The sequence below is a fragment of the Chanodichthys erythropterus genome, chromosome 11, assembly GCF_024489055.1.
Source record: "Chanodichthys erythropterus isolate Z2021 chromosome 11, ASM2448905v1, whole genome shotgun sequence".
NCBI classification, from domain to species: Eukaryota; Metazoa; Chordata; class Actinopteri; order Cypriniformes; family Xenocyprididae; genus Chanodichthys; species Chanodichthys erythropterus.
This window is the reverse complement of record NC_090231.1, coordinates 3,405,171-3,418,233: the sequence shown is the minus strand read 5'-3', so window position 1 is coordinate 3,418,233 and position 13,063 is coordinate 3,405,171. Positions and strand designations below refer to the sequence as shown.

Here is a 13,063-nt window from a genome sequence, read left to right as displayed (position 1 = left end):
CGAAACAAAAGTGATTATTTCCTCGACCAGCAACGCAGTGGGGAGGACGCACGAGAGGAGCGTTTAATAGGTGTGTGTATGGGCTACTGTAATACTGCATAATGCAATCAGTGGCATGCACTTCGATCGCGAAAGTGAAAGTGCATCGTGTTGCCCCCGTGTTCCCATTTCTCCCGATGTGAACCGTGAGCTCCAGTCCATTACAATGTAAGGCGGTTAAGGCCCGGGCCTATTTCATTTCCCGCATTCCGCTCAGCCTTTCAAAGAAGCTCCTTTGCCCATGAGCGTGGAAAGACGCATCACTAAATTACATCAAGGGTCAAAGAAAATACAAATGGCACATTAAAGTTAAAAGTTACAGCTGCATGTTAACCATTTTGTGTGTGTGTGTGTGTGTGTGTGTGTGTGTGTGTGTGTGTGTGTGTGTGTGTGTGTTTATGTACACTGTACAGGTCTGATATAAAATATATTTATGTTCAGGTGGCCAAATTGTGCGCTTCATAGAGAAAAGCTTTGCTCAGTGAGAAAAAAATAAAAAATAAAATAGAGGGAACATTGGTGTGGACACACATGAACATTATTTTTAACGCTGGGGATTTTGCTGTGCATCATTTGTTTATTACTTTACATTATTTTCTTCCTTGTTTACATGTGTGTCCACATATGTGTTTCTGTGTTCACCATGGAAACGTTCATTTGAATGTGCTAGATAATGGAGAGTCTGTGTGTATGTTGTATTTCCTTATCATGGAAAAATCCCCGGTGTTAAATAACACTGCTCTGTGTGTCCTGGGATCCACTCTACAGAGTGTTAAAAACTAACACTGAAGTTACAGTTAATTAAATCATTAAGTGATAATTGAACATTAGTGATGAACACAGACATCACGAATCAGTGTATGAATCTTAACAATGGTGACAATCAACAAAAAGTTGAATGCTGCAATGCATGCTGGGCGCCACCATATTACAAAAGTCCCAGCATGCATTGCAGCATGACTACATTATGCAGCTGAATGGCTACTGTTTTTTTTTGTGATGTTCTTTTGTGTGTGAATGATGAGTTAGAAGATCTTGTAGTTTCACAGTGCTGTAATGTGGAGTTCGCATCTATTAATACTACAACATACTTTTGATGAAGGATTAAACAATGGATGAGGTCAGTGAATCAGGTCTACATGATGATTGTCATCATCGATACATAATCATGACCTGATCAGCTTTCCGCTCTGCTTTTTTACATAACAAATGAGTTTTTCACTCTGTTACAGCAGCCAGAAAAAAAAAATAAAGTGAAAAGGTCAAGGGTCGAGAGCCCAGCTAAAGGCCCCGATATATTTCAAATGAAATGGAAGAATGAACTGATCATAATTTTAAACCAAATCAGGATGAAACGAAGTTCGTTTTGGAAGTTCAAAACAGCTTGCCAACAGTTTCAGCTGGTAATCACCTTCGCACTACCATTGGTCCTTGCCCGTTATGTAGGTGTACCACGTGTATGTTGAGGCTCCGCCTTCTTTCACTCAGAAAATATTTTGCAGTTCATTTTTCCTCTCGAGTCCGTGGAAGTCAGACGTCCATAAGTAAAAACATGAACACTATTTTATAAGTGTTATAATATAAACGCAATGTGACTTTACTGGAGTGCTGAATTACAGAGCTCGTGCAAACAAACATATCCACATTGCCGTGATCAGATGCTTTTCTTATGCTTTATTAAAAAATCCTTGCTAGTTTCTCAATTTTGTCATGTTTATTTTGTTACAAAGAGGAAAGCGTGCAACATTTTTACATATTCATCTAACCGTCGCTCTCAGCAGTGTGGGCGGCGTCAGATGTTCGATTACAGTATATCGCTGCTCACGTATTTCGAACTTTGTTTTACCTCTAAACGCTTGAAGTATATCGGGGCCTTAAGGCTGACCAGACACTTGAAGATTTTAAGCCGTCCCCAATGATCTGGGGTTTTGGCCCAATTCAAGGCTTCTCGCAACCAACTTTGTGAACAAAAAAAATCCTCAATTTTGTGTGTCATTGTGATTATTTAACTCTTCCCGATCAATGGAGGCCTATATAGACAAGAGATTGTGTGAAGAGGTTAGAAATTACCCTCATTTGTACAACTCTAGCATGAAAGAATACAAAGATGTTTACATGGGTTGTAACTTTAACATGATTAAAAATACTGAGTGACTGAAACTTTTTTTTTTTTTTTTTTTTTCCACTGGTTTGTTCACCTTGAACAGCGTCAACAGTTTGAACTTTGTTTTCCTTTATTTTTAAGATAAATAATTTTAATATTAAATAAAGCACATAATCTGCACCTGAGATTATTATTCTCATATTCTGTATGTTGTTTCAGCTGCAACGCCGCAGAAATAGAAACTGTTTGTAAAATAGAATCATCATGAATCACCGTTACAAAAACATGGAAAAGATACATTTTCTCATGTCGGATCATGTTTGGTTAGGACACGTTGTAGGCTTATAGTACTGTTTCGTAGTTTGCATTGATTAATATTGTTAAGTCTGTTCATTATGAATGCTTTCTTGTAGTATGGTGGATTTGTGTCCACATTTTGTTTAGATGAATGTGAGGGGTCTCAGCTCTCAGGAGAGGAAAATGAAGAAGCCTATACATGTGCAAAATAGTTTCTACTTATTTCCCAAAAAAAAAAAAAAAAACCCAAAGCAAAAGGAATAATTTCCTTCCTCTTCATTTTACCATTTTAATGCCTCAAACCCTGAAGCCTAAACTCCACCAATAGTCAAACTCATTCCACACATTTCTTTCTGTTTGACTGGAGCCTCAAACAGAGCTCTTAAAACCACCTTTCTTATTATATCATATTATATTTTGCAGTATCTTCCCATATATTTTTGTTCCGTAAGGGATGGTCAAGTGTGTGTGGACAGTCCCATACATGAAGATGAGAGAGAAGAAACACGAGTTATTCAGTCCAGCAATATCATTAAAGCAGCTGTTTATTTGTGAATGTTAAGATATAAATTGTATCTTCAGGTGATCCTGCGCTCATACAACAATTTATCTCACAGTGATCTAAAAGTGTAATGTGTTAAAATATAAAATGTTCATATAATTGTTTGATTGAGGTTCATATTAATATAGACTAATACTGACTGACACAGACGTCAACATGCAAATAAAGGGACAGAGGTGGACAAACACACAAATATAGAGGAAGTGAATATAATATGGGGGTTTTTGGAGTAAACAAATGATGTGAAATGATGTGATGAAAGAGGGATGAGAGCAGATATAATGATCACACTGTTTAAAGCTGCAGACAGAAACATCAGACTCAGGACAGAAACACACGACCTCTAAAGTAAGAACAACTCACATGTTCATTCTTCAAACACAACTAGACTTTGAGATCTTAATATTGTCTGAATGATTGTGAATTTACTGTTTTTTAAATGACATGATCATGTTTTACTACAAGATGAATATGGGATTATCTGAGTTTTTCAATGTGTTTCTTCCTCAGAAATGGAGCAAACTCTATATTTCATTCTTCTTCTCATTGGTGAGTGTGTTTGTTGTTTTATTGATGGTTTATAGTTTCATCAGGTTTGACTCTGTTATGAAAAGCATTAAATCAAACCCTCTCTTTCACAGCTCTCTGCTCCGTATCTGAATGTGTTCAGCGTCAGTATCACTTTATAAACGTGCAGAAGAACTGGACTGAAGCTCAGAGATACTGCAGAGAGAATTACACAGATCTGGCCACCGTTGACAACATGAACGACATGAACGAGGTGAAGAATGTGAGTGCTAATCCTAATAACTATGTCTGGATTGGGCTGAAGAAGACGAGTGTTGATGAATGGCAGTGGTCTTCAGGTGATCCTGCGCTCTATCTGAACTGGTCTACTGGACAACCTGATGGCAGAGATGAGGAGTGTGCTGTGATGAAGAATGGACAATGGCATGATTATCCATGTAATATCAGCCAGACCTTCATCTGCAACAACAGTGAGTTCAACTTTTTAAAATTACAACCATTAATTTATAGATGCACCATATAGCAAATATAACGACTCCAGAACATTTACTTCTGATTAGAAAAAAACACGCTTCAACTGATACTTTAATCCGCTCTTCAGAAACTGGCCTTTTAATCGTCCCACATACCCATTTAAAATGATAGGGCATTTTCTTCAGTCGCTCCAAGACTTTGGAATTCCTTGCCTGCTCGGATTAGGCAAGCAGAATCCCTTAGTGTTTTTAAATCCTCCCTTAAATCTTATTTATTTAGGGTAGCTTTTACTTGGTTATACTGAAATTGAATTTTTTAATTTACTTGTTTTGATAGTATGTTTTTATTTGTTTTTGTTTTTTTTATGTCTCACTTATTTTAAAGTATTGTTTGTATAATTGTATGATTCCTTTTTTCTTCTGTGAAGCGCTTTGAGATGCTACTTTTAAAGGCACTATAGAAAATAAAGTTTATTATTATTATTAATGTTTAATATCTTCATCACAAAGGGTCAGCACCAGCAACATCATACCCAGTCAACAGTTTGTCTCTCAGTGATGTAAAAGTGTAACCTCACAGCGCTCTCACTGTGTGCTCATACTGTGGTCACAATGTGAGATCACCCCAGCTAGAAATGTTATTGCTCAAAGCACAGAACATTACAATAATAATGAACACAAACAACTTACAGAGCTTTACTTGTTCCACCTGACTGCTGCAGATTTATTCTGGTGTGGATTGTGTTGAAATAGAAACGCTCCAGGTAGAGCCTCACGGGTTTCCATCTCATAATTATAGTTACTCATAGAGTGAACGCAGCAGGAGCTCATTGTTTTGGTTCAGGAGGAACTGTTAAAGGCGCTGCTGTTTGTTTTTGGCTCTCGGTGACTGAAGTCTGTCTAACTCTGTATAACCTTATGAAACGCTCTGATGACGAGTGATGCAGGTGCATATGCATTTATCAGAATTAAAACAACACAAATCTTTTTTTTTTTTTTTTTTTTTCAGGTAGGCTAATTATGTTGCATAAAGAATTTATTTAAGATGTACAGAGCTCCTAAAGGGACATGGTGATGAAATAAATTTGGGATGGGAGGAAAAATTATTTTTCAAATCTTTTGCGTTCTCTGACAAAACCTGTTGTGAGTTCAGACAAACACTTCCTGTTTAATTTCCCTCAGGCAGTGGTTCAGACAGCTCTGTACGTTAACAATGGAGCAGTTAATAGAGTTTGATTCTGAACTGAGACTGAAATATAAAGAAATCTGTTCAGTGTTTAGTTCAAGACACGGTTTGACGTCAGTGAAAGACACCTGAACGGATAAGTTCAGTAAAGTTGGCAACATATTCACAGATTTGAATTTTCTGGATCAATAACAATCATTGTAACGTAGACAAGCTGCAACCCAATTTTCCTCAATAACTTTTTTTTTTTTTTTTTTTTTTATGAGAATGTTTATGATTTTTTATAATAAAATAAAAATCAATAACTTCACTGTAACACACTGTACTATCATCAAATTCAGTTCACACATCACTGTTCTCCTGCTGGTTATACTCAAACACTTAGTTTAATAAAATGTGATTCATTTTTATTATGAAATAAAAGCATTTTTGTTTTGTTTTTTACAACATAAGCGTTCTATAACCAGTTTTAATAATCATAAAAAAATTATGCAAAAATACGTTTTTCCAAACCAACTGTTGTAGTATAACCTAAGTTTGTACCAACAACGATAAATGCGTAATACCAAATTATTATTGAAAAATATAAATGGGCAAAAACAACAGTAGGCATGCCTACTTTATGCATAAAGGCAATGTCCGTTGAACTTAACGATGACAATGACAATGATAATGACGATGATGATTTATAGTTCAGTGAGTGATGCAAAAACTTGAGAAAATGAGATCCAGGCAGTTGATGACATTGAAGAAAAATTATTTATTAATTTCAATTAAATTTAACTTCACACGCAAACTTTAATCGATAATGAAAATATTTAATAAAACCAAAAGGTAAAATAACAATCAGAAAGAAGTAATTAATAGTTAATAATGAAAATATTTAGAGTATTGTCCAATCCAGAGTATTGTATCTAATAGATGAATAATATACTGAAAGAAGGAACAAAATTAAGACATTTGCAGAATGAAATGAGCGATGAAGCAGAAGAGCAAAGAGAGCAAGGAAAGGAAAAAGCTAAACTATCAATGACTCAGTCCATTTTATACCATAAGAATAGGGAAATTTACTCAAACCTTGTTTTCGTTAATCAGTAAATGTCATAATTGATTTACCTATTATGACATACACTGATCGGATGTCAAAAATATAGATATAGGAGTTGTTTTGACCCCCTTAGGGAATTTTGCAAATCTTACATTATCACATGTCAGCAGAAATAGAAACAGACATATTTTGATCAGATTCAAAAGCAAAACACCATCGCGTCTGCAGTACTTGGCAGGCCTCCAATACCTAACCACAAACGTATCAACATGACCTGTCACACCAAAACACTTGAAGAACAATTGAATATAACAAGCATGCATACTCTTAAAGATAAAATAAGAATAACCATAAGGGTACATTAACAGGTAAATACTTGAAAATATGATAATAATTAATATATAAAGTAGGAGTACATAAATATATGAAATCAAAACTAAAATTGATACATCATAAGCCATAAATGATTAACATAAATATGAATAAAATGCATGAATATGAATATTGACCATTTTGGATCCACCAGTGAGCCTCAAGCAATAATCCAACCTGATAACCATCCACATTGTGCTTCCCCACAAACAAGCTTCAGTCCTTGAGTAACGAATAATCCCAAAAGATCCACTATAGGTTTTTGTGTAGTAGTCTCACAGTGGAAATGCTCCTCACATCCCTTTTGTACATATTAGTAGAATTTAAACCCATACCACTCAGTGAAAACATGATAAACAAAATTACAATACATGAAGGTCACAGAAGACTTAACTGAACAGAAAAACACTTACATGATTGAGCTTGAAACAATTGTTTCTCAATCTGGACTCTACTGTATTGGGATACTGGAAGAGAAAACCATGCTTCCTTTTCACCAAACAAATCACCCTTCCTCTACTACCTCACCTGGATTTAATGCAATTATTATTAATGTAACACTTTATAATAAAATAAAAACTTTATACTAAAATAGTACATATTTGCCCACTATTTGTGCATATTTACACACACACACACACACACACACACACACACACACACACACACACACACACACACACAAATAAATAAATAGTTTCCATCAATTTTTATGAAATATGGTAAATGTAGTTTCTCTGGTGCACATGGATGTTCAGACCCCAGACAATATATAATTTAAATAATATTTTAAACACTTTCTTATTATTATTATACCTCTATAGTTGTAAATTCAGTTTAAAGAAGATCTAGCCGAACATTTTCTCATTTTCATTCAAGGAGATATGGAAAATGAATGGCATATGCTTTAGTTTAATTAATTTTTCCCAACCACGTTCCTGTAGCCTCCCAGCTCTGCACATTTTGCATGTTTCCTTTGTCTGACGCCCATTTCTGGTCTTGGTGTTTCGACTAAAGAGCTGATGATCCTAATCAGGTGTGTTTGATTAAGGACACATGGAAAACATGCAGTGTTGGGGAGGCTCCAGGAATGTGTTCGGAAACCCCTGCTATAGCAGAAAACAAAGACATTTAAAATGAAAATGACACACTGAAATGAGCACTATAACCAGCAGATGGCAGCAGAGGACACTCATTAGCTAATTTGCCACTTCATAATGTAGTTCTTTTTCATGATTTGCATTTGGATTTATTATAAAATATGTATTTCATATAAAATATATTAATGCTAATAAATAAATAATGCATTAAATACTTTCAAATATTTTTAGATTTAATTTTAAAAAATTGGTAATGCTTTAGATTACAGCCCGGAAAGTACTGCGTGATTACAATGAATTTACAGCATAACTTTCAATAATTATAGTGTAACTATACAGTAAGTATGTGTAAGTATAGGGGAACAATATGTGAAGTACTGGGAATAAAGGGGTAACAACCAGGAATATAACTAATTATTTATACTGTAAATATTTTATAACTAAGGGGTAAGTATGACATTACGGGCCGTAAATTAAAGTGGAGCTTGTTACCCTCTTATTTCATGTAGTTACAGGGTAAGTAATTAATAAAATGAAAACAATCTGATATCACTGACTCCGAAACTTTTTCTCATAGTTTAGGCTATTCATCTTTTCGCTTCCGACCAACTGTCACCAGCGCCTGCATGAGAGTCGACTTCGCGTTCGATGACGTTCTCGCGGGAGATTCGTGTGAAACTCGCGCAAGAACTGCTGTCTCTGTTATTCTGTCTTGTTTGTTTCTCATTCTCATTATCTGTTATTCTGTGTATTTTGTTGTGAGCATTACTAAAAAAATAATTAATAAATAATTTCAAGTTACGTCAAGCATAAACTCTCAACCCTCGTAATCACGCGCAGAAGACAGAAGACAGAAAATATTTGGTATTTTTCTTACAAATACGTACCGTTCCATTTCAGAAGACATCGATTCATTGATTAGGGTCGTATGGATTACTGTAGTTATTACTGTTTGTGCTGTTTGATGCTTCGACTTTTAGGAACACGTGAGCTTGCATTATAAACTGTTCCCAGATGATTTAATTTTTTCCTAAAATCCTTTTTGTGTTCATCTTAAGAAGGAAAGTCGTATACATCTCAGATGGCATGAGGGTAAAAGATGAGTAAACGGTGAGCACATTTCCGGGTGTTCTGTAATTTTTAAATACAGAATAGCAAATGGGATTCCCTCTTAAGATTCATCAGTGGAAAGAAAGAAGAAGAGGAACAAGAGGAGGAGGAAGCCAAGCAAGAGAAACAAATAAGAAGTGTTGTAACTTTAAATCTGTTTTGAATTAAGTTGTTTTTCAAATAAAGTTTTCCAAGTGATATGACTGTTTGCGTTTTTTTTTTTTATATATATATATATATTTATTTATTTATTTTTATTAATTACTTTCCCTGTAACTACATGAAACAAGAGTGTAACAAGCTTCACTTTAATTTCCCCTTAGTTATGTCATAAGTACCCCTTAGTTATAAAATATTAAAAGTATGAATAATTTGTTATTTTTCCTGGTTGTTACCCCTTTATTCCCAATACTTCACATATTGTTCCCCTATACTTAAACATACTTACTGTATAGTTACACTTTAATTATTGAAAGTTACGCTGTAAATTTGTTGTAATTACGCAGTACTTTCCGGGCTGTAATCTAAAGTGTTACCAAAAAATTAAATAGGCAGATTTTTAAACATTGAAAAAATAGCTCTTTAATGTTGCAGTCTGCAATTTTCGGCCCTCTAGTGGTTAATAAACAGAACTGCATTCTTGTGGAAGAACATTGTAACCGCAGCTACTTTTCTCTGTGTATGTCTATGGCGAGTCACACAGTTACTGTGACGCAGTGTAGACACTGCTAAGTGCATTAATAGAGAAGAAGAAGAAGAAGAAAAAGAAGAGAGCTAGTTCAAGAAATTGGGAAATTTTAATTTGAAAGTGAACTAATCCTTTAAAGCTGCTGAATCACTCAGACAACACAGACTTGTTCTCTTCTTCAGGTCTATTAATCTTCATTTACACTATAGCACTTAATGCACCACAGAGAAGTATAGGGTAGCTTATGTCAAAAATGAAGATTTTAAGTTTTAAATAAAGTCAGAACGGCCTGTAAAAACGCTCCCAAGTCTCCGCCCCTAACACATTGGGACCGATTTCACAATGAAGAGATAGGATGTCTTTCATGGTGCAGTGTAAGAATTATTTATTGCTAAAATGTAAACAGTAAATTACAGTGTTAGAAATGTTTTTGCTTTTAAAAACAAAACATTTGTCTTTTAACACCTATTGTTTAATATACTTAATGCTAATGTGTTTGATACTTTTTGTTAAAATCTTGTGTTTAATTATTTAACTAGGCTTTTTAAATATCACTGTCAATCACAGCAATTTAAGGAGTGATTTGTGGAGCAATGGAGCAGATTCACTCCTGTAAATTACAGTGTAGTTTGTGTTCGCTCACTATCTTATCCAGTGCAATGTGCATTAAGTGAGGAAAACTGTGATAATATTAGTGATTCTTATTTCATAAACAATAAAACTGGCATTTTGGAGATAAATGGGCTTTATTTCTCTCTTTTTAAAACCACCTCTGGTGTGTGATGATGAACTATATGAGTTTTTTTTTATTTGTTTATTGTATTCTTTGCACTGTTCTGAACATTGATATTTTATGTTCAACAATAGATCTCTCAGTGTTTATTAATTTCTTTTCATACATTATGATTTAAATGAAAATAACTTTTGCATCTTTTCTTCTCTGTAATAAACGTTCTGTGTTGTTTTGGCAGTAAATATTAAAACTGTTGGATGATATTCTTCATTCTCTTTAACAAACAACCAAAGATAATGTGAATTACAGTATTTACACTGTTTACTTCATTTTTAATGACAGTGTTCAGTGTTTATTATAAGCAGGTTGAATCCACAGCTCAGTTCTCACTTCATCATGAGACTTTTAAATAAGATACTATTTTACACAACTAGTTTTTTGACAAGTAATTTTTACTCGACTCACACTACATTTTTTGGAAAGTAATGTTACTTTTACTTTATATTTTTTATATTTTTTCAGTACTCTTTCCACCCTGATTTAAACTAACACTCATTCTGTTCACCTGTAGGTGTCGCTGTTACCAAAATTATTATGCTACTTTTTAAAATCATCATGATGTTCACAAATGTTACTTCATGTTGAATCTTTAAAATAATCCTGAAGATATTGAGAAGATTCAATATATCATCAGCTGTAGAAACAGTCTTTGAATGACGCGTGTTTCTGATGTTTCCACTGCTGCTCCTGTTCACATCAAACCATAAAACTGTGTGAGAATAAAGAACTTTTTTTTATTGTTTTTCTTAAAGCAAACACAAGACTCGTCTTTGTCAATCAGATGAAGAACTGGAGAGACGCTCAGAGTTACTGCAGACAGAATCACATTGATCTGGTCAGTGTGAGGAACCAGAATGAGAATCAACAGCTTCAGCAGTTCATCAATGATAATCACATATCTGGTGATGTCTGGATCGGTCTGTTCAGAGTCTCATGGCAGTGGTCAGATCAGAGTAACTCCTCATTCAGATACTGGAGGTCTAATGAACCTGGTAATGGAGTTAATGAAAACTGTACAGCGGTCATTGATACTGCTCCGAGAGAATGGAATGACGTCTCTTGCAGTGAACAATATCCTTTTGTGTGTCATGAAGGTGAGCAGATCCTCACAAACACACACAATCCATCCATCACCTCCAGATATCTTAAAGTTCACACTACATGTCTGACATGACAAATTCCTCCACAGTGTTTGTTCTGCATGTTGTTTTTGATCAGTCTCTCTCTAGTTTCTGCTTGTGGTTTGTTTTGTGTCCAGATAAACTGATTCTGATCAAACAGAAGATGACGTGGTCTGAAGCTCTGAGATACTGCAGACAGAATCATACGGATCTGGTCTCGGTTCATTCAGAAGAGATTCAGCGTGACGTGATGAATGTGGTTAAATGGGCGTCTACTGGGGCGGTGTGGTTGGGTTTACGTCACTCCTGCACTGTGGGCCTCTGGTTCTGGGTGAGCGGACAGACCGTGTGCTATCAGAACTGGGCGATTGATGATTCAGAGAACTGTGATTCTGCAGTGAGATCTGGAGCAGTTCAGTCTGGAGGAGATCAGCACTGGATCAGCCGTCCTGAGACTGACAGACTCAACTTCATCTGCAGCAGAAATGAAGAGTGAAGGATTCGTTTGTGCTGTTCTTTCACTTTCATTTTACCTTGTTCTTTTTTTTTTTTTTTTTTGGCAAACACTTTTTGTTCTGTTTTCGTCAGATAATGAGATTATATCAGTACAATTAAATGAATTTAAGAGTATAAAATACCAGTGTGCACTATATATGTTTTAAAGACCCCATGAAATCAAAATGAGTTTTCATCTGTGGCTTTTAGAAACATTTGGAAATTGCAGTCTTTCTCTTCTGGAAAAATGGCTCAATATTTTAACACAGACTGTTCAATCAAACACACTTACAGTCAACTAGACATTAGAAGATCATGATTCAAGGATTTGGCATAAATCATATTGACTATTTAAAAGAAAATCAAAGTAAAGCACAATCACATCAGTTGATTTCATGGGATTTTGGGATTCTGGTGGTGTGGATACTTTCTTCTCTCCTGTTTCTAGTCATATCTTTACAAATTACTTGTTTAAAATGATTGTGAGCATCTATATGTCTTAGTGAAATGAAATATGGTTTAATCTTAAAGAAAAACTAAAAGTTGAGTATAAAGTTTCTTGTAACCTCTAATTCAACAACACCAGCTCAAATAAACTTCTTTACATACAGCATTCCTGTGTTGTGACGTTTATAAAATGTTTATAAATGACATAAACATTCTTTAAACCTATTTATTAACAACACTACACAGTCAAATCCCCAGAGTTAAATAAGCTCAGAGTTAATATGGTTCCTCTCTAAATAGTGTTAAAGTAATGCATAACCTGATTTTGCTGAGTTCAACATGTCAGATTTGAGGGACACGTTTACAGATTATTTCAAGTGTAGGCTTAAAATCATGAATTGGTGCTCCTAAATCCTTTCCCTTTGATTTTTGGGATAACTTATGGGTAGGAATAGGGTTAAGACTGAACTTTCAGACTGGAATGTTGTTTCAGGATCAACAAAATATGTTGACCCAGGAACGCATCTAACTCAGCAAAATTAGGAAAAATATCACTGTTATTCCAAGTGCCACATGTCAGATTTGAAGAGCAACAGGCAACTTTAGCAGCTCAAATATTTATTTTTTATTTTCCTAATGTTCAGATTTATTGTGTTTGGTCTTCAATGATTGGCCATTAATAAACATATTGCCTTATTAT

The 13,063-nt window shown here is 34.8% G+C and overlaps 1 protein-coding gene across 1 annotated transcript; it reads left to right on the top strand.

The window, feature by feature from the left end:
- Positions 1-3,514: 3,514 nt before the first annotated feature.
- LOC137030227 (C-type mannose receptor 2-like) lies at positions 3,515-11,917 on the top strand. The gene is made up of 4 exons (XM_067400414.1): positions 3,515-3,551; positions 3,644-4,000; positions 11,053-11,394; positions 11,559-11,917. The coding sequence occupies exons 1-4, from the start codon at positions 3,515-3,517 to the stop codon at positions 11,915-11,917; spliced, it is 1,095 nt and encodes a 364-aa protein (XP_067256515.1).
- Positions 11,918-13,063: the final 1,146 nt, after the last annotated feature.